Below are 20,819 nucleotides of genomic sequence, written 5' to 3' on the forward strand. Positions count from 1 at the left end.
ACTGCTATGCGTTCTTATGTTACCATGTTTGAAAAGTTCACTCAAACCAGGAATATTATTTTCCAGACTCTGAAAAATTAAGTGTGAAAGCCTTATAGGATTTATTTCAGGATATTGGTAAAGTAGCAATTGGTTATGGGGCAAAACCTGCCCTTCCACCAGGGTCGCGGAGGGTTCCGCCTACAGTAGAACTGATGTGGATTCATTGAGGACAGGCCTTGAGGATGCCACACAGAGCTAGCTACTCACACACCCTATGCCAGAGCCTGGCTTCATGGGGTTCACAGCCCACCACAAATCCATAGGAAGCCACTGTGATAGGTGGATCTGATGGCATATAGGGCAATGGCCATGGCCCACTATATAGAATGGGTCATAGATGCCGCTGTGTAGCCTACTCCAGTTTTAGACCCCTCTGCTTTCACCAACAGTTTCCAAAGTGTTCCCCAGCACACAGCATAGCTGCTCTAGTTATGCTCTAGGACCAGGATTAGAGTGGTTCCACCATACATAGGCAGTGAAAATGTTACACTTAATCAAGGTAGGAATGTCAGGCCTCATGTGTAATGTCTAAGAAACAAACTTGGACTAGTGCAGTTTCTATATTAGCAGCACAGGCAAATGTGTGCTACGAGGAGCGTGCATTATGCCGAAGATTTCTGCTTGCAAATGGTTTGCTGATGTCTGAACTGTTCATTTCCCCGTTTTTACACTTGTGTTGGTGGCATTACATGTAACATCTAAAGTCTCATTGTGTAGTTTAAATACATTTTTAAAGATGAAAGTCTATCTTTAACCCACCCAGTTATGGTATGTCTGCAGCGTTTGCAGCACATATATAAAAATAGAGACACCTGTTTTCTTCACAGCAGGTGCAGTGTCGTGTGATTTTTGCACACCCAGGATATGGAAACTACAGTATGGACCAGATCATTCCAGTTCTGGCTGACATTTGGCCCCGTTCACATTATGGTGGGCTTTGCACCCCTCCAAAACAGGCTGTGGGTTCTGCTCCCAAATTTCAGGGACCTTCCATGGGTTTCCGTGTTGCATCTGGGTCTCCCACACACATGCATGCACCCAACCCCTGCCCCACGTCAACCTCCCACACACAGACAGCTTCCTGGCAGTGAGACTCCACTGGAGCCACATTGACAGGGTTCCTGCATCTGCCTGCAGCCCTCGTGCTGTGGGGCCTGTGGCAAATTTCCTCCCAGAGTTCCATGGGGCTAGTGGGAGAGATGGCACAGGGACAGTGGCACAACAGCGCAGAGAAGCAATGGAGCTGAGCGGTGGGTTACATGATTTCCAGCTGATCTCTCATTCCAGTGGATCTCTCATTAGGGGTCTACGTAGGCTTAGTCTGCCTCTCTCTGGTTTAAACCTTCTTTCTACATATATTTTTTCCCTTCTGTTTTCTTACCCTTTTCTAAAGTCATGTCTGTGCAAGGGTGTCTTACACCAATGCAGCTACACAGGAACCAAGGTGGTGGTGATGTGCTGCTCCAGTGTAAAGTCAGACTTACTCCAGTTTACACCAGTGTAGCTCATCTGAACTGGAGCAGTGAAATGCTCCAAAAGAGCGACTTCCCTTGCTTGTTCCATGAACTTAGTGTATTTTCTGTTTTATTTTCACTCTCGAGAGAATGTTCTTGTTGAAAGCAATTGCCCAGAAAACTGGCTATGGAGCAAATAACTCCGGAGTCCAACAGGCAGGTAGGGGCAGGGCCTGTTTTCTTGCTAAAGTAGAGCACAAGCTTCCACTTGCAATATCAGGGCAAGTGGGTGGCAGTTGTGCAGGCTCCCTCTACATATAGATTGTGTGTTGTTTACCTGTGTCCTCCTACTGATTGTGGAGAACATTTCACTGTATGTTATAGTTGGAGATGATGTTGTATATGTTTCATGGTACATCTACACTGTAACTGGGGTGTGTGATTGCAACATACATACCCAAGCTAGCTTTAACCTTGCTAGTGTGGTACCTGACCAGTGAAGCTGCAGCTGGACAGACTTCAACACAGGCCATTCAAGCCTGTCCAGAACTTTAGGTAATTACTCAAGCAACTGATCTGCGCTGAAGTCCATGCTACTGTGGCTTCAGTACTGTTGGTACCCGCGCTAGCTAGATTAAAGTTAGCTTGGGTATGTATGTTGCAAAATGCTGCAATCACACACCCCAAATGCAGTGCAGGTAAACCCTTAAACTTGACCTTGAAGGGGGAAGAGCTGAGGACTTAGGATGGCTGCTGTCCTTCTGCACAGCTTTAGTCTGCAGTTGAAGTTGCAAAGTCTCCTGTGTAACTCCCATTGAAACGGATGGGTGTTTGTTGTGTGCATAAAGACTGCGGTCTGTGGAGATCTGATACACTAGCTGTGTTGAAGACGCTGGCACAGGCTGAGGGAAGGTAGCAGCAGTTGTTTGACTAATGACTGAATGCCTATTTATCTTGTGGTCATCAATATCTTCTGTCTTGTTTTCAAACTGCAAGCACTTCATTATTGTATTCACCACTTTTTTTTCTGGTTCCTATTGTAAATAAACTCTTTGGGTTTGCACCAAAATACCACATCTTGGTTTATTCCTGCCTAAAAAAGCTACAAATCAATCATTGACTGCTGGTCAAGTCACAATCAAGTCAATAAATCCATTACAATTTAGCTGACTTCATATTTTTCTTCGTCCATACTCCATATGTACTCCAGTGCACATTAAGAATGGCACTGTATTGCAGATCCACAGTAGCGAAGCCATATTTGAAGTCCTTATAAAGTGGTGTTTATTGGATAATAGCCAGTTTAAATCTTGATTATTTACTTCTGTTTATTAAATGAAAGATGTGTTTAGCCTACATTATGGAATAAGTACTTATACATTTTATATTTTTAAAAACAAAGATGATTTAAGTTTTGTCATGATCAAAAATCCAAAGTTTGAAGAGAGGTTAGACTATCTATTTATAGAATGAGAGGGTTCAGTCATTTTTGTGTATTATAAAATATAAATTAAATAGATATCAGTGGCTTCTAATAGCCACCTAGCTACTAGCTGTTATCAATTGACAATTTCCAGAAAGCATCACGTGAATGGTTAGTTAGAAGGGATTTGAAGTACGATGGGTTAGTCATGAGTGAGAAAAAAGCGGTTATAAATGAAAGATTAAAATGCATTTATAATTGAAATTTTGATACATCATTTACTATGGCAACACCCTTTATAACACGTTCTATGCATTGTGGGGCTCGGGTACGGTAATACTCTGAAAAGTGGCTCTACAATGTTACAGAGTTCTATGTAGTAGGGCCTCTGGCAATACTGTAGTACAAATAACACAATAATCATCACTCATGATTTGAACTTGACCCAGTTTGGTCCTAAACTTCCAGAGCATTTTACAAGTAAAAATGTCTGTGTTTTTTCCTATCTGCCAATGCCACAAATTCAACCTGGGGTCAGAAAGTTTTCTGGCTCCTGCAAACTTACCAGTAACATAGATTCTGAAGCTAGAATTTTGTTGGCAATTCTACTGATGACCTGCAAGCCAAATAATAATCCCTCTCTCTCTCTCTCTCTCAATTGTATTGAACCTGCTTGCAAACAGAAGTCAAACGTAATAAAAACATTGCTTACTTTTGTCACTAAAGAGGACAGTCACCAACACACAGGCACCAGATTATGTTGAGTGAGGGGGATATTTTTGCATAGTCACTTTTCTGGCCCTAATTGTACTTTTATCAAAATTAGGTTTTTGCTCCAAACAGCAGTTCATATCTCACTGTAGTTTTTCTTTCTAACTGAGCTGAATGGTTAGCAGTGGAGTGGAAGAATTGGAAGTAAGGCTAGCTAATGTTTTTCAAACCTAAAATGTTTTTCACAGCAAATAATTTAAAAAAAAGTTACAGGAAATCCTTTGTGTTTCCTGTTACCCAAAGTGCAAAATTGTGGTAGTCAGGCTTTCCAGTATATGACATTTTAATTTCAGGTGCTGCAAGCATTCTGTACTGTGCAAAGGTTTTAAAAGAGAATTCAGTTAATCTTTGCAATACCAGCAGCCCCATCTCATTGGCTTCTGTTGATTAACACAGAGGTACCAATAAGTAAACTGGGATACATTTTCAAAGGGCAGAGGCCCAGAGTCCTTTGTGCAGATATAACTTTTGCCAGCAAAATTGGCACTGAATTGCATGCGCATTGCTGAGTACATTAGCCTCTCCCAACCTGACTGCAAAATAATCAAAACTACATCCACAATTCAACTGTAGGTGCAAAATGTGGGTGCAAATTTTGCAGGCACAAATTTGGACGCTGCTCTTTTGGAAATTTGGCCCATTAAGTAAGAAAATAAAAATAAATAAAATGAAGTTAAACTAATAAAATTTCCAAACTGTTACAAGAACCTGGAACATATAATGAGAGACAAGAAATTAACTTTTCACTATAAAGTGAGTTTACACTCTTTTGCCTTCAGTATGCTCTGATTGTTAAAATCATAGAATTGTTTAGGTTAGAAGGAATTATTGTGAGACTTCTAGTTCATTCCTTTGTATAATGGCAGAATTAATTTCCAAGCCATCCCTAAAATGGTTTATGACTGATATGGCAATTTCCTGCAATATTCTTGAAAAACCTCATTATGTTTAATTTATGTATTATTGTGGGCTGAGTGGCAGATACCAGACCTGGCAGTTCTAAAAAGACTATATTGAAAATATGCCAGACAAGTGTGGACTTCTGGAACAATAAGTGGATTTTCTGGGGAGTCCCCTGGGAAAGGTTAATGCAAATTCCCCAGCTCCAGGAGAGTATCATTGTCTGCTGATTACCTGTTACAGCAGGCCAAGCTCAAAGGCCTGAGCACTATAAAGAAATAGGCTGATCTGTCCAGTTTTTGTTCTGGTTCTGGATCTAAGATGTAACCATGGGGAAAACCCAGTTGTGGGTTGTGAAGGACTAAAACCTACCAGACCCCTTGGTTGGAGAAGGCAATGACCTCTGGTAAACCTTTTAGCATGCACGTAGGAACGTCTATTGTTTTGATATGTTCTCTCTCTAATGCTTTTACCTTAACAAAAAATATGCTTGCTTAGAAGCAACGGTGTGGTAACTTACACCTGCAGGCAATACACTGGTCATAACCTTTGGAGAGAAAGCAAAGCACAGCCACTGGCCTGTTTAAGCAGATTGACTTGTTGGGGGTATCACACTGTAAATCAGGGAACTGCCTTAAAAACCCCACTGAGAAGGGAGAGAGGCACAAATCTCTACCCAGAAGAAGTGACAGCAAGAAGCTGGAAACAATTAAATGGGTGCCCTTGGGTGGACGATATAGGGAGAAAATAGGTGCAGTTGTGACTGCACAACACCCTCAAAAGAAGAGCCAGAGAACTTAAATTCATAACTCTGCTGGATGCTAAAAACCATAGATTTAACAAGTGCACTTATCTTGGCTCATTACAACAATTTGTAACATACCCTATTGCCTGCTGCCCTTAACTGCTCACTTCATTTTAAGTGGTCTTCTACAGCAGGTGTGAACCCCTTATGCTTAACAATCTATTCCACCTTCTGTTTAGCTTAGGCACTCTGGTTACCTTCTTCAGACCTAAGGAAGAGCTTGTCTCTTCCACCAACAAAAGTTGGTCCTATAAGAGATTAATTCACCTACCGTGTCACACTGTTCTATTAACATTTCAAAAAAATTAAACTTACAAAATTTATCCTATTTTTGAATGAAAACAAAGTTCAACCAGCTGAGGGCCAATGACCAATGGCATTGTACACCCAGCCTGGGGTGTGACTGTACATCTGGGAGCATGACCAAGGCCCTGCATTCCCATTCATTTGCCAGCACCTGGAGGAAGTACATACTGCACTTTTCAGGTACCATTCTCCCAGGAGCCATCAGGCCAGCTTCTGTCCTATATAGGCACAACACCTGCAGGCACTACTGCCTGGGTGATACAACTCCTCAGCCAGCATTGCTGTGGTTAAACATGCTTTTACTTTTTTTAAGCTTTTACGTTTGTAAGTTGGTGCAGGAAGGAAAAGAGACAGACACATCTCAGTACAAGAATAAATTATGAGACTTGCAAGGAAACACCAAATTAATATATTCTAGTTCTTCTCAAGAAGCTAAAAAGTAATTCTTCCCTCCTTCTCTTTTCTCTGCATCCCAACCCCTGTTTGAAGCAGACACCCTCCACCCCTGCAAGGTAGGGTACAACCTGAACTCCTTTAGAGTGTTTTCCTTTCCGACCGTCTCCTGGATTTCTAAAACCCAGTGAGAACCTGAAAATAATTTTCACCGAAGAAATTGGTTCAAACTGGTTGTCTTGGCTAGTTTAGGACAGAAAAGCATTTCAGTATCCAAGGTTGAAGAGGGCAATATTAAATTAAAATATTAAAAAATATGAGAGAGTACAGACCTTTCCAGTTTCCCTGGGCAATTTATCAGTTTATCCCTCCTCTATAGCACATGCAATAACAAAAATAAAACATTTAAAACACTACTTTAAAAAATGAAGTATGGTCTATAGCTCAATATTTCTCATACATATTTTACATAGAGCAATTTGAACCAGATCTTCGTGTGTTTTAAAGCTTAAATGTCATTTCTGCCAGAGCCTATGAAATGTACAGTATATCACTGTCTCCTAGTAGTAATGTTTTTTGCCATTAAAAAGAAACATTTTCAAAATGATAATCATTTTAGGGTTTATGTCCATACTATTTAATTTACTTAAATGATCAGCTTTAATTCCAAACCTTATTTTATTGGATAGTGAAAACAAATGGAGGAAAATCCATTTGAGCCTGAAAGGATATTGATTGTGTCCCAGGAGATCTCCAGAAGAATGGATATGGCACTGTTATTGCTCCAAGTTTGATTAAATTGTAATAGCAGGACAAAACTAAATATATAACTAATGATAAAGAGCCATGTGGTTTTAAAGTAGTTACATGATATTTTCTTTTTTACTAGTAGACTACATTTTTATTGCACCATGAAAATTAGAAATGATATCAGCCAAAACACTGGAGATATTGGAAAAGATGGAGATGAGGAGTACTTTTTGCTGAAGACTTTCCAGAAAGAACAAAAAAGCTTCATAAAAATCCTGTGCCCTGAATTTTTCCAGAGCTCTGACCCTACATACTAGCTGTTTTAAAACATGCCTCTGTTGTTGTTATGAATTGCGATAGTGCTGAGGAGCTCCAGTTATGGACTAGGCTGCATCGTGCTAGGTGCTGTACCAACACAGAGCAAAAAGATGGTCCCTATTCCCAAAGATCTTACAGTTTATTATAAAAACAGCTAATCAGGAAATCAAATGGGAAATAACGATTTAAGCAACGCTGATTTTGCAAGTAAATGGATTGTAAATGAAAGAGCACTATAAAATAGACAAAGGAAAAAACTTTCAAAGGGATCCATCGACTTGATAATTGTCTCTCTGTCTGAAAACAGCTTAGCTAGTATTATTAACAACAACACCTAAGATTCCCGTAACTGAAGAAGATCACAGAAAAATTCTTTACATTTTCAGTTTTACTTTGTGCATTTGACAGCAATTTGCGTATGATCAATTTCACTGTTTCCCCCGTAGAATCAGGTATTTAGCCAGTTTCCCCTCCTGTGAAGATCCTTCATATAGCAACAGGGAAAAATAATATTTTTTTCAAATAGGAAAATGTGGTTGTCCCCCTGCCAATTTTTGTGGTTTTACAAACTGGCAGAGGTACGACCTGTAAACTTCTTTCTTTCTTTCGATTATACTGCTGTCTGTCACCGCAGTAGCTGAGCAAAGCAACTTTTATACATGCTTGACAGCAATACAAAAGACCCTAGTGGAGTCTCTGACTCTCCTCCCATTTCAGAATAAAAAAAACCTGTTTGGGGTATTTTTTAGGGGTGTGTGGGAGGGGCACGGAAGTGTTAGGGTTTAAAAAAAATTTACTTGTTTGATTTGCATTACAGCTATGTTCTTTTGAGTTTTCTTTAATTGACTAGATTTCCATGTGTCAAATGTTTGAGCAGATCGGAAATGTCCACTGTTCCTTTGTCTGCATTCATTTTAGAAAATGAAGCTTTGGAATAGATTCAGCCCTTGAGACAAGAAGGTGCAGATCACACCCTGCAGCACTAGCAAGGCCTATTATGCCCCATGGAAGAGGGTAGCAGAATTAACCTGTGGGAAGGGCTGTTGATGTTCTCACTGGCCCTCTTCCTTGAGGCATCCACAGGTCAGGGACAGCTTCAGGACTGCTCAACACTAGAAAGTTAGATTGACCTAGCTAAGTCGCTCAGGGGTATGAAAAATTCACTCTCCTGAGAGACATAGTTAGGCTGACCTAAGCCCCAATATAGACATGACTAAGGGAGTGGAAGAATTCTTCCATCGACCTGGCTACTGCCTCTAGGAGTGGCAGAAAAACCCCTTCCATCACTACAGTGACAGAAAACCCCCTTCCATCACTGTAATAAGTGCCTACACTATAGCGCTACTGCAGTCGCATTTCTAGCCTAGACATATCCTCAGTTTCCCTGGAGCACTCCACCAGAACCCAGCTGGCGGAGGTTGTCAAAGGCACGCGCAAATTAGCACATCGCCTGAGAACCTAGCTATACCCAATCCCAGGCCAGGGACACCACTTTATGGGCTGCGCTGGTGTTAGGACCCAGGGACTAGAACTCAGGTCTGCAGAGCCCAGGGCAGCTGATATTTCCACAGTGGCACTGGGAGGCCATGCAGAGGCACAGCTAGGGAGCACTGTGCAGAGTAGGTGCCGCAAAAAGCACTGCCCAAGGGATCCAGAATGACTGTACCTTGTGGCCCTCTGATTGGCCAAGTACTCCTACTTAGCCCCAGGAATTTGTCGGGGCAGCCACACAGATTTTGACCTGCTGGAACACCAGACTTCGCCTCATCTCCTAATCTCCGTCTCTGACTCCAGCCTGACTTCAACCCTGATATCTGCCTCTTGATTCTAACCTGGTATTATCTCTGATCTCCAGTCTCTGACCCTAGCTTGACTCTGACCCTGACTCTTGTTTACGGGACCTGGCCTTGCGATTGCTCCAACTCCTGCCAGGCAACTCCCATCCCTGGTGGGCAAACCTCAGCTGTGACCGCCTATACCCTTGTCCCTTACAACTGGTTAGACATGTTCCCCACCACAACTCAGCAGACGGCAGTTTGCAGCCATTTCAGCTGCCCACCTGATGGACTTTCTGGAATCCTATATCCTGCAAAATCCTAAACAGCCAGGGGGAAATATGGCTGTTGCTTTAAGGATGTCATGTCAAACAGCTTTCCCTTAGAGATGGTCCTCCAAGCTCCCAACAGGGTCCAATGACAATCTTTCTGCTTCCACAGACTCAGAATGGATGAAGCTAGGATACAGTAAGGACTCTCTCTCATGGGATAATAGGACTTTTAGCCTATTGTACTGCATTGCATTCTGGGGCATCTCAGCCTCAAAGAACCAGATGCAGCTGTAGAATAATCCAGACAAATATTAAAGAGGTCCACCTTGCCTAAGAAAGAGGGAGAAGGCATTTTGCCTGCCAACAGAAAATGCCTACCGGGGGGTTTCAGAGAAAGGTAGGAAGGTGGGTCTGGTGTCGGAAAGGGGCAAAGAAGCTGTCCTCCCTTCATAAAGAAATCTGCACTGGAAGTTCTACTGCATTAGAGTGATCCTTGGAGCAAGCAAACGTGCGTGTCAAAGTGTGGCTATCCTCTGAAAAGTGACTAAAACAGACACTATTATTTTTCAATGACTTCCAGATTAAGAGTGCTTCATGGACAAGTTAAAAGATGGGTTTTGTAACTGCCACCTCTGGGATCAGCCTGAGTTTGTGCTGAGTTCTTTCCTTTTTGTACAATATCAGCAGTTGTAAAGATCCTGGAGATCATATTCTGCCCTCAGCGACACCTGTGCCACTCCATTGTAGGCTTGCACAAGTGTAACTGACTGTAGCCTAGTGCACAGTTCTGATGATGATGCGCAAGATGCAAAAGAATGCAGCTTATTGTCTAAACTGTGTTGGCTCTTTGCAGCTAACAGCGGTATAAAGCAATAAACTTAGTTTTGGCACTACAGGAAGTAGACAGGACTCTGAATACACAAGAAGCAACTCTGTTGAGTAAAGAGATACCATTCTTATATATACTTATGAATTGCACTTTAAAAGGACTCAGACACTATAGCCTCTATAGAAAATATATTCTCTATAGTTCTGGACTTAGACCTTTCAGAAAACCCTTTTTAATACCAAAAATGCTATTATTAGATACATCTTTGCAGAAATCCTGACTATCACACAGATGGAGTCAGTATGCTCTCAGTCTCCCCAATGTCTGGGAAAGTTCTACAAGCTGCCAGGGAGCAACAAGGATATTATGCTAAAAGGAGCCCAATTGTTCTCCTTCCCCTGATGTTTGTCATATTACCCAAGACAAAGGAAAAGCTTCAATGTCTGAAAAGCAAGCTCTTCTAGCAGAGAATGTGCAGACAGCCATCCCACACCCAGCCAAACTACATGTTATTGACGACAGTAATCTTATTTGTTTTGGGACAAAAAGAGTCAGCCCTGAAGCTACAGGGGCAAATTTAAGCAGAAGAGGCTGCAGACAACTGCTGAGGAGATGAGAACTTGGCAACACAAGATAAGATAAAGGTATCTGCCTTCAATTTACACGCAGGCAACCCCCACTGATTTCAATTGTTTCAAACAGTGAGATTGCATGGGTGTAACTGAAGGTTGAACTTGGCCTAGAAACTCAAAATATTGAGTTACAATGTGATGATCCAGTCCAGTTTCAGCTCAGACTAGTGGAGATTACCAAGATATTAAATTGCTGCTTATGCAATTATATTATGAGGCGGTATTTGCAATACTTGCAAGCTTAGCTCCTGGTATGCATATAATTGACTGTGCCCACGATAGACAGTACTCATTCACTGCGCATGGGCAAGCATTACACATACACACTGGGCAAGGCATTGAGTGCCTTAGCTACCTGTGCAAATTTTAGTTTGTGTGCCTGCTTCTGTGGGTGCAAGCACAAAAACAGAGGGGCTAGAGCTGAAAACTTGGCCCAGGGCATCACTATATATTTAAAAAAGTCAGCATTTAGCACTCCCTGCCTCCCCTCATCTTCCCACCCCAGTTGTCTCTCTCGCACACTGACTGGGTCACATTTTCAAGAAGGTGGTCTCTTTTTTGAGCCTGCAAAACTTGTGCCGAGCCATTCACTTGAGGGATACCAACTGACCGAGCGCACACTGTACCTGCAGAAAGGTACATAGGTACCATAGCAATACTGGGATCTTTTTGTTACACTTCTAAGCTGTGTCATTCACTAGGTCTTGCCTGGTGCAATTCCTCAGATATTCCCGTTACAAAGTCTGAAGAATGAAGTAGCTGCAGAGCACAATGCTTTACTCATCCTCTACCAGCTCTGGTCCCATCAACTATTCCAATACACCAGTCTTGTGGTCTAAGTCTCGAGCTGCTTCAATCCAGGCATATGAGCCTGAACGACCCAGGCAGTAGCTAAAGACAATAAAACTAGTCAGATCTGAAAACAATTAAAAATGCATTTTGTTTTAGGTTTTGTTGTGAGTGTCTAATCATTAAGTATATCATCCTTAAAGCACAAGAGAGAATATACATTACAGAAGTGTTCCACTCCTAATATAGCATAAAGCAGACTGAAGCATGGAATTTGTGGGTCTAGGCGGTCACCTAGGGCACTACAATTTGGGGGGCTGCAACCGCGGCGGTATTTCGGCAGCGGGACCTTCCGCCGCCTCTGTGGGGGGCAGCATTTTGGGGCGGGATCTTCCGCTGCCTAGGGCGGCAGAAAAGCTGGCGGCGCTCCTGGGTATAAACTGCATCTGTCCTAGGAGGGCTTGCCTGATAGCTATACCAACAAACCTTTTGTAGTTTAGAGTAGGCCTAAGGCAAAATAGGCTTTTACTGCTGTTCTGCTTAGCTTGTGCAAAGACTTTGCTTCACTCTCACAATACGCACTTCTCCAAGAACAAATGTATATACATTCAGATAAACAGAGTTAGCAAGACCATCTGCAATGCAGCCATCTGGTGGTTCCCAATAACATTACAACAGTGATTAAGAGAGGTGATTAGCACTGGCTAACTTGGAATCACTTTTAAGTAAAGATAAGAAAGAGATCGTTCAAGAGGAGCAAGAAAAATTAGAATCCCATACACATGGACAGGTAGAAAACGAATATGCACATGAACGTGAATCACCAAGGTAATTAACATTGCTCAAGATGATCCCACTCACAACCTAACAAGGAGTGAGTCAGACTGCACTCTCCTGAGGCACATGCTACTAGCCAATGAGCCTTAGCCTCTAGATACAGAAGGACATGGAAATGGAAGAGTTCAGGCTGTTGGCCCCAGGGCCCAGTTCAGTGTGGATCCCTAGTCAGCAAAGCACTTAAGTGTGTGCTTACATTTAGAAATGTGCTTAAAGGAGATTTTCAAAGGCACAAACTGGCTTGTGGCGAGAGCTGGGTGCCTACCTGCCTTTTGTGACATTCACAATCTTCCCTATTGGTTTAATGCGGGACTTGAGCATGTGCCTAAAGCTAAGCATAAGCTTTAGTGCTTTGCTGACTTGGGATGGACTTAATCAGTCTAAGTGCTTTGCTGAACTGGGACCTTGATGAGAACCAGCATAAAATGTAAATTCATTACCCTAGTGAGGATGACTCTCCCCCCGCCCAACCCCCATGTGAACTGATGGAGAATGCTCATTTTAATGATGTGCCATGTGGAGAATGCAGAGATAATGAAGCACTCATGTGAGTGTTTCCGCTTGTCCACACATCCAAGAACAGCGCTAAAATAAAATAGTCACAAGTGGGCAGATTTTCAAAACGCTCAGTACACAGCAAATCCCCTTGGCACTCAATAGGAGCAGTTGGGTGCTGAGCACGTGGTAAAGGAAAGAGGCATTCACTAGTGAGCATGTATAACTATTTATTTTACAGGCTGTTTTCACAGGGCAACAGAAAACAGGTAGATCTATTTGGCTGTTTTCTCCAGAACTTGCTCCAGCTTGTCTCCTTCCAACCTAGGCCCACAACTTAATTAGTCCTCGTCTTTCATTCTTGTTTCTGGCCTTTGTTTATGTAACGCTGGATCTTTCCAATTGTTCCAACCTCTTCTCCTCTATACTGTCCTGTCCATTTTATGGACATCTGGCATTTTAAATATTTTTACATGATATTCTAGCAATTCACATTCAGACAGAGTGTTGTCTGATCTCAAGACAGCATTGTATAAGCACACAATAAAATCTCCAAAGATTGCTCTTTTACCGGCTGGTTGAACTGTGTAATCCAGAGTTTCAAAACAAAGTTACATGCTAAGAAACTGTTGGGATATATTTCACAATTTTTTATCATCATTTTCTCATTGTTTATAATAACCTATTGGAACTGAAATCTTACCAGACAGAATGATCTTCCCCAATCAGCATCCAGCCACTGGAGTGGACTTGTTTGTTTTGGGAGGTGGACTTCAGAAAGGGCAGCATTAAAAGGATTTAGTCTGAAAGAAAAGTCAACATAAATATATAAACCTGAACATGCTTTACACAATAAATCAAGTTGAATGTTGTGAGGCTGGTGCACCCGAAGGTGTGTTCCTTTCCAGCGACACACAGCCTGCAGGCTCTGATGCGGGCTCCGTGCTGGGCTGAATTTCACCAACAGAGCTCAAAAGCATTTTCTTGGGAGAGACCATATAAAATTCTATGTATACCCAACATAAGTAGAGCTAGGAGGCAAGAGCTAGGTTTGTTGCCTTTTAATGAAGCAAAAAGAGAAATGTAACATTGTCATTGCACTTTGTCTTCCAACCTAGAAGTTCATTTTTATTCCATGAATACCAGATCCTTCTCTGTTATAATATAGGACAGGGATAGGCAACCTATGGCATGCATGCCGAAGGCAGCACGCAAGCTGATTTTCAGTCTCACTCACACTGCCTGGGTTCTGGTCACCGGTCCGGGGGGCTCTGCATTTTAATTTAATTTTAAATGAAGCTTCTTAAATGTTTTAAAAACCTTATTTACTTTATATACAACAATAGTTTCGTTATATATTATAGACTTATAGAAAGAACCCTTCTAAAAACGTTAACATGTATTACTGGCACGCGAAACCTTAAATTAGAGTGAATAAATGAAGGGTTGTCGACCCCTGCTATAGGACATTGGTGGATAGAATTCCTACCCACAACAAGCCACGGTTTCTGCCACTGAATTGAGGGAGATGAAAACCAATACCCAGCACAATTGAAGTACTGGTTGTCCACATGCCATTGATTTCAAATACTTGCATTTCTTGACTAGCACGTTTCCCCTGCCATTAAGGCAGCAAGCAGGAGTTACAAACTATCCAGTAAGATCTCATTTACAGCTTGGTGCCAGCATGCTCATGTTTTACCTTTCCCTTCTGAACTACAGGCGCTCGGATGTGGGTCTGTTGCCCAAGCCGTCCTTAGCCGAGGGGCCATGGGTGGAACCGTAACAATATCCGTTGGATTTGCAATGGCAGTCACTATGGCAGTGTATGTCTCTGGGGGCGTGTCTGGTAAGTCATTTTTTTGTGAAGCATTCATACCACAGCTTTCACAGATTTATATATAGTCCAGTTTCATGGTATTCTTATCAGTTACACATTTAGCAACTTCAAGTTGCTGTCTGTACCATTATAGCAGAGGAACTTCCATGAATCCCATCCCTCCCCACACTTTCCTTTTTCAGTATTTAATAAATTTCAGCCACCAGTTTCCATTCTGGATTTAAACACGTAACACTAAGGCCCCTCGGGATCCTGGTCCTTACAATAAGTGCTTTGCACCAGGTCAGAAACCAGCCAAGCCACTGGCCTGAGGTTTCCTCAGCAGTGAGGGCTCCCTGGACAGCATAAGAGCCATATTAAGGTAATGGCCAGGAAAAGCTGTAGAGTCCAGCCATGCCCAGCTACTACAATGATTCCCAGCTGGGTACAAGTTAGAGTGACCCTGAAGTTGCTCTAACTTGCATTACTAGCCAGCCCTAGATCAGGGATATATAAAGGTGACATACATACACCTTTGCCATCCCCTTCCCCATGTCTGCAGCAAGGGGAACTGAGCCAGACTACAGATCTAGGTCTCAGGTCAATAAAGTAGCAAGTGTCTTCCTCCTCTCCCTCCGTGCCTCTCCCCCCCAGATTTGTAAAATAACGTCAGTTGGGTAACTTTTAAGAATCAGGCATTACAGAAATCAATAAAAGATGAAGGGATTCAAGGAAAAGGTTTAAACATGCCAGATGTTCTTCATTATCTGGGAATAACATGCAAACCCATAATAATTCTCTTCTTGTATTGTGAGACTTTCCCTTTGTTTCTCTGTCTAACTTTCCACTTGTCTCTATATAAATAAAATCAGTGAATCTATCCAGGCATCTCTAATGTGCCTATCACTGAGGTAACTCATTACAGTACCGACATGTAGCACATTTATACCCTCCCATTCGGCTCTGACCAAATTGATCCTGGGAGCGTTTATATACCTCCTTTCAGCTCTAGTGTTTATTCGGAGTTAGCTCCCGCTTGCATTTTAAAGGGAAGCTTGCATTTTTTGTTTATAACTTAAGCAAAATTAATTGCAAGTGAAGAGGAGACTGCCATGGTTAAAGTTAAAGGGTTCCCTTGCCCTCTAGTTTCGGTTGAGGAAACTGTGACCACTGATAAAGAGGGGCAGTTCAGCCGAGCAATAAGCATTTAAATCTAGTTGCCTTGGAAGGAATTGCTGTGGCTGTTTGTTTTCTCCTCTCTAGTGTGTTTTTACGCAGACAATACATTGAGATAACTGACAGAGGATGTTTCTAGGTTCATACCAAGAAGTGGTTCAGTGTATTGTGAAACAGCCAGATCTCATTACCTTCACTCAGACAGATAAGTGTGATTCAATAGTATCACACAAGCTTAATTTGGTAGTACAGTATGTCAGGAATGCTGTTCTAATCTGAGCAAGGATTAACTACAGCTGTTGCTTGTGATGTGGATACAGTTAGGTTAGGTCTTCCAATGCAGCACTATGAAAATAAACTGGAAAGCACATCTCACTTTTTGTACCTTTAAAGGATATTCATATGGACCTGTCTAAAATATATGGGGCTCATCTGTGGCAAGGTTGCAAAGCTTTTCCTTTGAGAAGGGATTCTGCATGCAGCAAATTTTCTCTGGGAAAGAGCAGATGTGTCAATAGGATGTGACAATCCAACTTCTAATTATTTGTATATGTTGTAGAATATCCATTTCCACATAGCCTCATTAATACACCCTCTGGCTCACTAGAATCCTGCATTCCCAGGGCTAAGTGCTGCTGACATCCTTTGCATTGGTACTTTAGGAAATTCTAACTCCCTGTATCATAAGATTAAAAGGTCTGGATAATTCGAGCTTTCTTCTAGATGCCATTTTAAGGGAATTTCCCTTTTTCCCACCATTCTGGGGCTGTCTACATCCCTGTCAATGCCCTGAGAATTCCCCTCCCCACATTTTTTCCTCATTTCACTGTTGAGGCTTCCCCATCTTTCTGGCTGAATTAGAATGGAAATGACACTTTCCAAAGCCTCTTCGTCATTCGAAGGAGCAGTAGGTGGCTCAAAGACCAAGAAACTTGAGTCTCTCCCAAGTCAGTGGTAAATCCACCCAGTAGACTAGCCCATTGCAGATCTAATTTTATCAGCCATTTCTAATGAGCTCCTTTTCCAGGTTATAATCATCTCCCCTGCATGTACCCGCTAAGCACAGGTGTGGGATTGTGGGATTGTTGAAAGAAAAGAAAATTGTTCATTTCAGACAGAGCAAGAAAAAAGAAAGATAAGACAAGGACATATGAAATTCGCATGAAGGATTGTTAAATAAGCTCCCATCCATCTATTAGCTCTATGATGAAGAATTAGAGGAGTTCAGAATTCATTCCAGACTGATGACAGTTTTGGAAAGGATACAAGGGACAGTTTTGGAGAGGATACAAGGGAGGTCTTTATCCTACTTGTTATCTGTGTTTATCTGTTCACGTGTCATAGGTGCTTATGTTTCACAAGATGATAACACAGTGCAAGTAAACATGGAAATAGCAGAGAGAAACCCTTTCTCCACTGCTATCCTTTGACAAAGGTCACTTTCTTATATACATTTTATCAAAGACAATGGCCATCATTTTTCTTGTCTCAATATATCTCTGAATGTGGCTTTACCTGGAAGTTACCACATGACATGTTCTATATTGTAGCAAAATCCAAGTTCATCATATTTACATTTTAGAATATCTTGAAGTCTACTTATTACTATAACTAGAAATATGCATTTCTTAAGCATCTAGTGCACATCCAGTAATAATGAGGTTTACAAAGGCATTCAACACTTTTCCCCAAAGCGGATTAAAAGGTGTTGAGGGAAGTGGATAATACATGACGTAATAAACAACACGATTCAGATTTTGATAATGAAGTTGTTACAGCCAACTCAGCTATTGGAGAAATCTCGTCCTTCCTAAATATCTAGGTACTTACACGGTCCCTGTCACAAATGCATTCCTAAATATTTAAAAATAGGTCCCTCTGCTTACACAGGGTCACCACAGCGGCTCCCTGGCCACACGCCCTCCTGAACTCAGCATAGGAGTGTGGGGAGGGGTAAGGGTGCGATGAGAGGTAAGAGTGCGTCTATTCACCAGTGAGGGGTAAGAGTGCGTCTATTCACTGGTGATCTCAATTCCAGATAGCCTCTAGTCAGCACGACCTGAGCAGTCTGAGGTGATTTTACTTTATGCCAGGGAAGGCTCAGTTCCCATCCAGCCCCAGGATCAAAGAGCATAAAGATGACTTAATGCCACCTTCTCCTGAGTGCAGCTCAGATTAGCCCAGAATCCAGATCAAGATTTGCAGCATGACCAAGTCAACGTTACTTCTTAATCTTAATAAATGCTTGGGAAACAGAATGAACAGTCAATAACATTCTACTGACTCCCCCTCCCCCCAAATACTGAGAAGAGTGAGAGGTAGCAAAATAACCCCTTGCCCAGCAAACCTAGGCACATGGTCTAGTGTTCAAAAGTGCTCACATTTTTACAAACACTCCACTGCCTCCTATTTCTCTGTGTTATCTATATTATTGGTATTATTTTGTGATTTATTTTTCAGGTGGTCACATAAACCCAGCCGTTTCATTAGCCATGTGTGCAACTGGAAGGTTGAAATGGACCAAATTACCTTTTTATATATTAGCACAATTCCTGGGAGCATTCGTTGGAGCAGCAGCTGTCTTTGGGATTTATTATGGTGAGTATATAGTAGACACACCTATAGGACTTGCAAGAAGTAAGGAAATCTCTGACACCCTGATGCTTCAATGAGTTCCAAGCAGGCACAGAGGTCTGCCACACACAATTCATTGCAGGACTGGGGCCTATGTCCAGGGCCGGATCCAGGGTTTTGGCCGCCCCAAGCAGCCAAACAAACAAACAAAAAAAGCCGCGATCGCGATCTGTGGCGGCAATTCAGCGGGAGGTCCTTCACTCCGAGCGGGAGTGAGGGACCGTCCGCCGAATTGCCGCCAAACAGCTGGATGTGCCGCCCCTCTCCGAAGTGGCCGCCCCAAGCACCTGCTTGGTAAGCTGGTGCCTGGAGCCGGCACTGCCTATGTCAAAAAGAGAAAGGAAGAACTAAGGGGGAAGGCTCTGACCTCCCAAGTGTTCGACAATACTAACATTTCAGAAAACAGAAAAAGTTCTGAAATGTAGAAAAATAACTCATTCTTGGCAAATTAGATACTCTAAGAACATGTATTTCTCACAAAGACTTTTACTTATTTAATTCTTAGCATGTATATAGGGCTTCTCCTCCTGCAAGGACTTTAGAAATATTGAAGGACTGATCCAACAGCTCTTATACGAGTAACATCAACGTTGTTCCGTGAGGCTACAGATCAAGTCCCACCTGACTAAATCTCACACCACCTCTTTGAGCTAGGTATTAACCCTATTTTAGAGATGGAAACTGAGGCAGAGGGTCACATATTAGAGGCAAGACTAGAATGCAGGAATTTCTTACTCCCCGCTCTGTCTGGACCATGCTTCTCTCTATGACATGTTGAGGCATAATAGAAAAATAAAATATCAGACTGTATATTTATAGCCCTCCCTGGCTAGATAAATCCTCCAGGACTAGGTCATTTCTTTAACCACTGCTTCTTGTTTAAAAGGACTCACTCCATGCTTCTGTGGTCCCATCCTTAATTCTGTTGATCTCTGTGGGTGTTTGTATTTCATGAAAGCTCCTTTTCTTTGTTTTCTGCTACTGTCTCCTAGGATCTAGGATTACAGGAACTCTCTTTTCTCCAATTTCCCAAGGCCCTCTCCTCTCTCTCTCCTTTAGTCCTTGTTCAATCCCTACACCCATATATGCTCCTCCCATTATACTATTGCTTGTGGTTCCTGAAGCCAGGTAAACTTTTCCAAAGCACCAAAGTGACTTAGGAGCCTAAGTCTCCTTTTAAAAAGTGACAGGTTTCAGAGTGGTAGCCGTGCTAGTCTGTATCAGCAAAAAGAATGAGGAGTACTTGTGGCACTTTAGAGACTAACAAATTTATTTGAGCATAAGCTTTCGTGGGCTAAAACCCATTTCTTTGGATGCATGCAGTGGAAAATACAGTAGGAAGATATATACACACAGAGGACATGAAAAAATGCGTGTTGCCATACCAACTATAACGAGAGTCATCAGTTAAGCTGGGCTATTACTGATGAAGTGGGTTTTAGCCCACGAAAGCTTATGCTCAAATAAATGTGTTAGTCTCTAAGGTGCCACAAGTACTTCTCGTTCTTTTTAAAAAGTGATTTAGGCACTTAGGAGCCAAAGCCTATGTGAAAGTCAGTGGGATTTAGGAGCTTTTTATAATTTTATTCCACATCACTTGCCTGTGCTATTTTCCTTCACCACCAATGATGTTCCAGAGAGAGATGGTACTTCACACAACATGATTCTGTGATAATCTGACTGATGTACATATGGAATTTTTAAAGATATACAGAATTAAACAAAAGTAGGGCACAGTTAAAAAGTTTTCTTTTCCCTTTTTATTCGTAGATAGTTGTGATGGAACCATCCACCAATGAGAAGGAGGAAGCCTGAGGAGGGGTCAACTAGTCAAGGGCTAACCCAAAAGCCATTCACAGTTAAATTAATCTCAACTTTACACAAAGCTAGAAAGAAAAAACAATCATGGGGTGTACACAGCAGAGTTGTATTTTTTCTTCAGCTTGCCCTTTTATTACAAAAAGTAGAGACCTGGGCACTCTTACCTCTGAGAAGTTTCTAAAACCATTTTGGGTCTCCCCCGGCTCTAGCCAGCAATACTTACCACTGACCTCCATTATGAGAGAGGTGAGGCTATTTCTACATTCCCATAGCACCACTTGAAGGCAAGAGTGTGGCACAGAAAGCAATGCTCAGTTTGTTTTCATTGTTTGTTTTCATGGGTCCCTGGTGTTGGTGACCCCTTCCTTCCTCCTTGTCAGGCAGGGTGCCAAGGTGGCAAGTTGTTTTTAGATAGTTAACACACTACAAACTCACAGACAAAAAGTTATGAACCTCCTGCCCCACCGCATGGGCAGCGGAGGGGGGCTGAATGGCTGAAGCAAAAGGAAGGTGGAGCAAAGGGACTATTAATGCAAGGTTTCCATGGCCTTGGAGCCCACCCCAAGTTAGACCCAGTT

General features: G+C 42.1%; 1 protein-coding gene across 3 annotated transcripts in view; it reads left to right on the forward strand.

Annotated features, from left to right (window-relative positions):
- AQP9 (aquaporin 9) overlaps window positions 1–20,819 on the forward strand; it is a 40,041-nt gene that overhangs the window by 2,789 nt on the left and 16,433 nt on the right. For all 3 annotated transcript variants that reach the window (XR_008446552.1, XM_054043075.1, XM_054043074.1), the window contains exons 2-3: window positions 14,514–14,640; window positions 18,247–18,384. Coding sequence is in view for 2 of the 3 variants with exons in the window: in XM_054043075.1 (XP_053899050.1) it covers window positions 14,514–14,640; window positions 18,247–18,384 (265 nt within the window). In the remaining variant the exon portion in view is untranslated. The remainder of the gene's footprint in view (window positions 1–14,513; window positions 14,641–18,246; window positions 18,385–20,819) is intronic.

Source organism: Malaclemys terrapin, chromosome 10 (assembly GCF_027887155.1).
Source record: "Malaclemys terrapin pileata isolate rMalTer1 chromosome 10, rMalTer1.hap1, whole genome shotgun sequence".
Classification (NCBI taxonomy): domain Eukaryota; kingdom Metazoa; phylum Chordata; order Testudines; family Emydidae; genus Malaclemys; species Malaclemys terrapin.